Source organism: Borostomias antarcticus (assembly GCF_949987555.1).
Source record: "Borostomias antarcticus genome assembly, chromosome: 8".
Lineage (NCBI taxonomy): Eukaryota > Metazoa > Chordata > Actinopteri > Stomiiformes > Stomiidae > Borostomias > Borostomias antarcticus.
In genome coordinates, this window is record NC_140241.1 from 9,020,748 (window position 1) to 9,030,182 (window position 9,435).

At 44.2% G+C, this 9,435-nt stretch overlaps 1 protein-coding gene across 1 annotated transcript; it reads left to right on the forward strand.

Moving 5' to 3' along the window:
• Positions 1–243: 243 nt before the first annotated feature.
• tent5ba (terminal nucleotidyltransferase 5ba) lies at positions 244–7,911 on the forward strand. Its single transcript, XM_084441637.1, has 2 exons — positions 244–673; positions 6,312–7,911. The coding sequence occupies exons 1-2, from the start codon at positions 518–520 to the stop codon at positions 7,338–7,340; spliced, it is 1,185 nt and encodes a 394-aa protein (XP_084297763.1). The 5' UTR covers positions 244–517; the 3' UTR covers positions 7,341–7,911.
• Positions 7,912–9,435: the final 1,524 nt, after the last annotated feature.

The window sequence follows — 9,435 nt, forward strand, 5'->3', positions numbered from 1 at the left end:
TCCCAATTTGTCCAGGCATGTTCGAGTGACGAGTCAGAGTCAACGACAGAGGTGGAGTCTACAGAGAAACGTCAGATAAGGCTCGTGCCACAGCCTCTATATTCCTGGTTTTCATATCCAATGAACCTGTACACCAACCAATCAGATAATGTATGCAAATGAATAGGGTTTATCTCGGCCAGACGAATGTTTCAGCAGGCAACTTCTCTACAAACTGACCAGGGGCACGGACGTAACACAGGGGCTGCACATCATCCTCTCCTGCATTCTGGAGCCTACCATTTTACAAAAGTATTTGACAAGTGACACATATCGTTTTACGTCGACTGAATAATAAGATCAACGGACTTAGATTTCAAAACTCGACTGAGAAGCCTAAGCCTACTTCATTATTTCTCCTACATCTCCAAATTTCCACCTACCGGACCTGGAGTGATAGGCTACACGAGAAATATTAGACATCGCAACGTGATATTAATTCCGATATTTAACACTTCCCGTTGAGTTTCATATCGCCATGTCCAGCGGTGATGCGTCGGATCAGAGTCGGCGGTTCTCCGTGCTCTCTTGGGATCAGGTGCGGCGCTTGGACTCAATCCTCGGAGAAGCGATCCCTATCCACGGCCGCGGAAACTTCCCTACACTCTCGGTACAACCCCGACAGATTGTCCAGGTAAAGATGTGTACCCTATGCCTAAAATGCATAACCTGTAGGCATATGTAGCCTAAAAAAACTCAGCACGTGTTCCTGTTAAGTCCTCTTGTTCCCCTGCATATAGCCTACCCATAAAGTAGCCTACCCATAAAGTAGCCTACCCATAAAGTAGCCTACCCATAAAGTAGCCTACCCATAAAGTAGCCTACCCATAAAGTAGTCTACCCATAAAGTAGCCTAAAGTTTGAAATGCTTGAACTATGACATCTACAGTAGAATGACATTAGGCTACTGTAAATGTAGCCTCAGGACTATAGACCTGCACCCAATAATCCATGGAATGATTCAGCTCAATCGTGAAAGCTACTGGATATAACTGGATATAATTTGCTGTCACAGCAGTTTTAATCCTCCTATGGCGTAAATCATTCCAATCTCTCTCTCTCTCTCTCTCTCTCTCTCTCTCTCACTCTCCCCCTCTCTTTCTCTCCCCCTCTCTCTCTAACACGCACGCACACACACACACACGCTCACGCACACACTCACTCACTCACTCATTCTCTCTCTCTTTCTCTCTCTAAATATATCTTGTCTCTAAATTGATTAAATTAATTAATTAATGATTTTACTTCTCTTTATAGACCTTTCCTGACCTCGCTGGGCCATATAACCATGGAATTGGCTTAGCAGACTTTTTCTGCTCCTGCGGGGGGGGGGGGGGGGGGGGGAGAACCCCAAATTGCTCCCAAAGAGAAGGCTAGCACCTTGCATGGCAGCTTGCCGTGTGAATGGGTGAATGATAAGCCTTTGTAAAGTGCTTTGGATGAAAACGCTATATAAGTGCAGTCCATTTACCATTTGCTGTACAGTCCTGTCAGGTTCTGGGCACTTAAGCATGTTGAGCTCAGAGGCTCAAGCATGTTCTGTTCAAGAGTGATTAGACACAAAGAAGGAAATATGGACGAAAAAAAAGATTCTAATTGAAGAGATAGTTCATGTTTGTTATCGAGGTCCTGCGCCTTGCAGGAGCTGTGACCTGGTTTGCAACCACACACATGAGCTCAGTATGGACCCCTACTGTAGAGTAGTGGCCATGTCGTTTCAGAGCAACCCATTGGCCTGCTGGTGCTGAGATTGAATTACCAATTTATTGTACACACCTTAGTCCCTTCACAAAAACAACACCACTGTGTTAAAAGCCTTCTCTGAAGGCCAACCCGTTACCTGTAACAACGGCCTTGGACAGGGATCTTTGCGGATAAGCTTTATAGGTTTTTAAATGTTTTTTGGTGTTGTACTGGGCCTTTCTCTGCCTTTATGGCACCCCCCTTGTAAGCATAGCTGAGTTATCTAAGAGCGATTTGGAACATGGGCTTGGCCACATTTTTGCTGTCAGTGTCAAGAACAATATCCAAATGATCTGATGCTATTGTGTGTGTGCCACAATGTCATAGTGACCAGTTGCCAGCAGCCTTCGTCCAAAATCAGCATCCACCATGATGTTGGGAGGGATGGAGATTAAAACAGATTTATCTCTCTATGGTGGTTGGGAGCGTTGGGCTGTGACTGAGCAGCAGCCCGGGATGTTCAGACGCAGCAGTTTGAAACAGGTCCCTGGGTTCTCAGAGCAGTTAACAGGAAGCATGTGTGTGCAGCACACGGCCTGTAGGCCTACCTACTGAGGGTGGTGTAGCAGGCTGCCATCATGTAAGAACTTGCAGACCCATGGGCATTATTGGCCACTGTGGAAGGATGTGGACTCCCAACTACTGTTCTAGGATTAGGGCATTCAACCACCTACTGTAGGTCAGTGTTTAGAACCAAACAGGCCTCTTGGTTGGTGGGCAAAGGGAGGGAACCCTATTAAACTCTAGTTGGAGTAGATCTTAATTTCACCGCAGCAGTCTGAGTGTGGTTGTATATTCAGGAAGCAATGTAGCTTAGCAATGATGGTGGAGGTCTTGAAGCAGGCTGGAACATGGCATGTCTCTAGTGAGGTGTTGGAAAAAAAAGGATAGTACAGTCAGCTGTAACAGTATGCCAGCCACACTATGAACCCCATACCAGTGTGTTAAATGAGCCCTGTGGTGTCTCTAGCCTGCCCCAGTATGTATAAATAGAGGCAGATTATGATCTGATCACCATGAGAGAGTGTTAACGACTATCAGATTGACACTAATCTGCGGGGACATCGGGAGATTTGCTACTAAGGTGGGCTGCGGATACAGAAGCCTGTAATCTGAGAGAGTGTCTGTCTTTAGGCCCTCTGGTTCGCCCAGCATTCCGTCAGTTTTTTGGCTTCACAAGTAGGGATGCACTAGCCTATATATAATGGACTTGTGCACTATATACATATAATTGACACACACGCACACACACACACACAAACGCACGCACACACGCACACACATATACACAGTATATATATATATTTATATATATATATATATGCTCAAAAAAATAAGGAAACACTTAAAGCTCAATGAGATCACTTTTAACTTATAGTTCAGTATTCACCTTTACTTGCTAATAGTTTGTGAATTGGCCTTAGCAAGACTCCAAAAATAATTGTCATGACTAGTACACTGGCGGGAAATCTTGTGGTGGAAACATAAGTGACGCGTTTTGCGTGTCACAATATCAGGAAGACAACAAACACTTTAAATACACCGGTATTTACCTGCATTGAAGCCATCCTTCCAGAAAATCCTACAATCTTCCAACCCAGTCTGCTCCACGTGCGTTTGTTATCATATATGTTATCATATATGTTTTCCCCTCATCATTACAGCGAGTGAATGGGGGATTGTGGGAAGTTTGGTTCTTAAAACGCAGTACCAATTTTTTCACGACCAGAGGGGCCGTCAAAGTGCCGAGTTATCTCATGTAGCTTTAATCATCACTGAAAAACACCAAGTCAATTAAACTTCAAGGATATCAATCTGTCTCATTAGGAAGCATAAACTTGCTTTAGTGCAAATGAAAGTGACAACAGGTGGACAGGAGAAGAAAAAGCAAGACAATCCCCAAAAAGGAAATGGTTTTGCAAGTGGTGGCCACAGACCATTTCTCTCTCCTTATCCTTCCTGAGTGATTTTTGTCACTACTGGTAGCATGAGGCGGTACCTTTAGCCCATTCAGATTGCACAGGTAGTCCAGCTCCCATTGGCAGACCTTACGCTGGTGCAGTGGGCCCTGGGTTCCTCTTGGTGCAGGACGATGCCTCATCTGGCCAGAGTATGTAGGCAGTTCCTGGATGATGAAGGCATTGATGCCATTGACTGGCCCTCATGTTCCCCAGATATGAATCCAACTGAGCATCTCTGGGATGTTATGTATCGGTGACTCCGCCGCCGCCAAATATTGCCGCAGACTGTCCAGGAGCTCAGTGATGGTCACCCTGGTCCAGGTCTGGGAGGAGATCCCCCAGGACACCATCCACTGTCTCATCAGGAGCAGGCCCAGACGTTGTTGGGAGTGCATACAGGCACATGGGGGCCATACACACTACTCAGCCACATTATGAGTTGTTGTGACGAAATTCACACAAGTTGGATCAGCCTGTGATCTAAAATTTTCACTTGGATTTTTGGTGTGATTTTGAATCCAGCCCTCAATGGGTTAAGGATTTTGGTTTCCATTGACCATTCTTACCCCATTTTGTTCTTGACGAATTACACAATGTAATCAGTAAAGATTTTCAACTTGAATATTTAATTCATTGGGATCCACGATTTGTGATTTAAGTGTTCCCTTAATTTCCTTTAGCAGTATATATATATATATATATATATATATATATATATATATATATATATATATATATAATTAGAAAGGTTTACCTGGGAACTTCAACTTGACTACCCGAAGCAAGACACTGGAGCACTCATATAGTCTACACGTTTATTGCAGAGGTAGCAAACAGGGTGACTAACGTTTCGACATCCATCTTCTTCAGAGTCAAAAAGTATTATATATATATAATGTATTATAGGGTAATGTGTCCGATAATTTATCGGACCAATATATATGGTTCATTCCTACCTGTATTTAATACATCAACTGTCTGATTTGGCAGATTGCATATAATTTGAATTCTTAGGCAAAATGATCTACTGTATAAAAGCCATAGTATGTCTACGTTTTTTTAAATGTACTTTACTAGAAAAAAAAGAGCATTTGAAGAATCAGAACTGCTCTTTGTTTTTGTTGTGTTAACAATAGTGATGTCAGTTAGATTTGGTTAAATCAGAACCATGGAATATTAAATCATCCATCTTTGCTCATTACACCCTAGCCTTTCTTATCCTCGAGTGTGCATAAACTGCAGGTTATCAACTTTGTTTTTAAAATACAAAAATGTGAAACTATTGATCATCTTATCGGTTTGGCCATGAGAAGATGTAGGTAATTATCGATTCTCGGCTGAAAAAAATCCATATTGTGCATCCCTATTCACAAGTATAATTACCATTTTAAGTGCTGTTGTAATACATTAGTTGAATGTGTCAAATGCACTTTATTACAGGGTGTATGTTCTTTGTGGGAGGATGGGTGTGAGTAGGTAGTTGAGGTCTCTGACTGAAAACGGCAATCATTTCCAAATAACATCCGCAAAAAATTAAATTGATACTTCACCACAAGAGCTTGTTTATTTGTAAGAGTAGGGTTACAAGCTTCCTCTGCATGCACAGACAGTGCATTTTAATGTTTTTTTTTTTTTTTACGACTTTAGCTTAGGCCTTAGGCTTCAGGGTGCTGTGAACGTGTCCCATCTTTCATGTCTTTCCTCAGGGCTTTTACATACTTTCCCCTGTGTGCCCTGTTAGCATACCTGTCCCAGGCAGCTCTTCCTGGCTGGAGAGAGCACACACAGCTAGCGGTGTCAGACTTCGGACATCCTGTTCACAGATGGGTGTGTGACGTCGGCCCCTTTGCTGAAACGGCCCATAAGTCACTAGCACGGTGAAAGGGAACAGAGGTCGACCCTCACTAGCCTTCCCTGACCCCTGGACTGTGGGGACTAAAGCAAGGGTTTTCTTGTCGTCTGCTCCAGTGGTGGAGCTGCTTTGTATGTATGTATGTTCTGGCTCTTGGTGAAACTGGGAAGCGCGGGAGTGGAGGCGTAAAATCCTCTATATTGAACACGCTGGTGTCTGGTGAGGCACAGACAGACCGATATACACAGACATATCCAGCTTCTCTGCTTCCTATCTGAGCATGTTAGGTTTCATTCAGACTGAGGGAAATGCTGATCAAATGGACCTCTGTCAGCAGTGCTATTGATCGGGCCCACACATCGTATCGATTTTCGCTGAGGCCCATGTGGAGCTTATTGGGAAATGTCTCAAGAGGTTGACTTGAGCGTTTGCAGGTTTCTGTGTTTTTTTTGTTTTGTTTGACTTTTGTGTGTAATTTTAGGCAAGTCCAAGGTTGGTTGATGGTTGTCCAATTGCAGCATTCTGCGGATTTAACCAAATATGTATATCTTTTTCTCTCTCCATATTTTGACATGTCAATGAAGCTTGGACTCCAGGAACTGCACTATATTCTGTGTGTACCACAATTTATTACCACAGCGTATTCATAGCTTGCATAAATGACAGCCTTGTCTCTCTCTCTCTCTCTCTCTCTCTTTCTCTCTCTCTCTGTGCAGGTGGTGCGGGCGAGGCTGGCGGAGAGGGAGGTGACTGTGCGTGACGTCAGGCTGAACGGCTCAGCAGCCAGTCACGTACTCCACCAGGACACGGGCCTGGGCTACAAGGACCTGGACCTGATCTTCGGTGTTTCGCTGCGGGACGACCAGGCCTTCCGGCTGGTCAAGGACGTGGTGCTCGATTGCCTCTTGGACTTCCTCCCAGCAGGGGTCAGTAAGGAGCGAATCTCAGCACTGACTCTCAAAGAGGCCTACGTGCAGAAACTCGTGAAGGTGTGCAACGACACAGACCGCTGGAGCCTCATATCTCTGTCCAACAACACAGGCAAGAATGTGGAGCTCAAGTTCGTGGACTCTTTGAGGCGGCAGTTTGAGTTCAGCGTGGACTCCTTCCAGATCTGCCTGGACTCTCTGCTGCTGTTCGACCGCTGCTCGGAGACGCCCATGTCCGAGAGCTTCCACCCCACCGTGCTGGGGGAGAGCGTTTTCGGGGACTTCGAGGAGGCCATCGGCCACCTCTGTCACAGGGTCATCGCCACTCGGAACCCGGAGGAGATCAGGGGCGGCGGACTGCTCAAATACTGCCACCTGCTGGTGCGGGGGTTCCGGCCCACCTCGGAGGCGGACATGAAGTCACTCCAGCGCTACATGTGCTCTCGCTTCTTCATTGACTTCTCTGACATCGGCGAGCAGCAGAGGAAGCTGGAGGCCTACCTCCAGAACCACTTTGCTGGGATGGAGCACAAGCGATACGATTGCCTGATGACTCTCCACCACGTGGTGAACGAGAGCACCGTGTGCCTGATGGGCCACGAGCGGCGCCAGACGCTCAGCCTCATCTCCATGCTGGCGCTGCGCGTGCTGGCGGAGCAGAACGCCATCCCGACGGTCACCAACGTCACATGCTACTACCAGCCAGCGCCGTACGTGCGGGACGTCAACTTCAACAACTACTACATAGCACATGTGCAGCCGCCACTAGACCCCGCCTGCAGTAACTCATACCAGACGTGGCTGCCCTGCAACTGAGCTCTTTAGAATGTGCGTCCACTGCAGGAGTGGATATTGCTCCCAGGGTCTCTCATTCTCCCAGGGGATGGGAGGAAGAGAGGGGCTCTGCATAATGGCAGCGTTGCTCTTTCTCTTTAAAGGAAATGGAACTGAAAATACAAAAACAAATGGAGATGTATCTTTTTTGCCAAATGTGACTTGACTGAAACAATCATTTACTGCTGTATATCAGATTTGAGCCGAAACTTGTATTCCTCTCACTTATATATTTTCTCTTGCAGAACATTTGTAAGGCTCCTGGTCCCTTTTCAGATGTAGCAAAAATGTTTTAGTGTTTCCATATTTAAGTGAAAAAAAGTCTTTATGAAGCTATATATACATATGTTAAATGAGCATTTTGAGGAAACAAACTATGAAGCTCTGTTATTTTCATACTGTGGCTTCTGTTGACTTATTTTTTAAATGACATTTATAGGACCAAAGATTTATTTTCTTTTTCAGAAGGGATGTTATTGTGATTCCAAGTGCCTAAAACAAACCATGAAATGTACTAAAACACCTCTGTAATGTGAGAGTTGTGCTTTTTAAAGATTACTCCAAATCTCTTTTCAGGGACAGAGGCGTTCATTTTCATGCAATAAAAAAAAAAGAAAATCCAGATTCTTGTGATTTTGTTCTTTTAACTCACAATACTCTCACATTCCCAATGGCCTTTATGCTAAAGACTATTCATGGTCTTGACAGATTGTATAAGTTGATTCATTGTCTCCCTTTTTTACTTGCATTAAGCAGTTTGGTATTATACACCTTATTATGTAAGTTGCTCTGTCATCTAAGATATAATGTACAGTACTTCCAATTTGACCTTTTTTAAATGTAGCTTTGATTATCTTGATTGCTCTTGACAACCAAGCCCGTTTCCAGTAGCCGGCCCGTGTAAAGTGAGTTAAACTGGGACAGAGGCTCCATTACAATCAGAGGACATGAACCATAAGGAAGCCTTTCTAAAGCACAATGGCTCCTCTCTCTGCTGTGATACGAAAGCTTTGGACAAAGACCGGCTTGTTCTCCCTCCCATGTTGCCAATGGGAACCCAATCCTGTTTGCTTGAATGATACCATATCCATGTCATTTTGCTCATGCCACCATTAGAATCTAGTCAAATCACAGGCAATGACCAGGGTGCATGTTAAAAAAAGAGTGATGGTGGATATAACGATCTGGAGCTAGCTTTTGCATCAAAAGGATCACAGTTGAGTTACTTTATTGAACAATATTGAAACTTAAAGGTCACAGTGTATGCTGTTTTTCATCAACTTAAGTGGAAATATAAGCCACAAGGGCTAATACGGGTTTGTTATTGTGTTATGTTTCCAGTGCTAACTTTTAGATATTTGTGACAGAGTATTTTTTCTTAATAATGAAAGACAGCCCTGCTCCCTTCATCTCCTCAAGGCCTTTCGGCTGTCAATGACTTGAACCTGGGTCATAGTGTTAACTGATCTGGTTATGTAGGTGATCATGTACAATAGGTTACATACACGAGTAGGTAGGTCTCTCATCAGACAACATGCATTGTCATCCAAGAGAAACAAGTCAATAGTCTTGTTCCTCTCAAACTTGTCCTTGCAAAGAAGCAATCACTTGTAGTGGAGGTGATTTGGAAACACATTCTCATGAGGTAGCCCTGCCTAAGAAGTCACTCAAATTGCAAGAATGTCCCTCTGATCTAATAAGTGTTCAGGCTTGAGTGGCTTTGAGTAGGCTTTGATCTCTGATCAAACTACAAGACAGTGACTAACCACAAGACATTTGAGGGCCTTTACATTTTCTGATTAACTGTTTGATACGTCTCTAATGGGACTACTTTTGGATACACAATTTAAAAATTAGTAAACTGGAAAATGTGATATCCAAGGGCAATTATACCCTTATACTTTCCACTAGCATCCTGGGGATATGTCATTGCCATTGACTCACTGGCTTGTCTTGGCATGCAGGCCGCTTATGAACAGGATATCACAACATCAGTGTCTGACCTCACAAATGCTCTTCAGGATGAATGGGCAAAAATTCCCACAGACACACTCCAAAATCTTGTAGAAACCCTTCC

Coding starts and splice junctions, on each gene's coding strand:
- tent5ba (XM_084441637.1), top strand. CDS start 518: ATGTCCAGCGGTGATGCGTCGGATCAGAGTCGGCGGTTCTCCGTGCTC. Junction 674..6,311: donor AACCCCGACAGATTGTCCAG/GTAAAGATGTGT, acceptor CTCTCTGTGCAG/GTGGTGCGGGCGAGGCTGGC.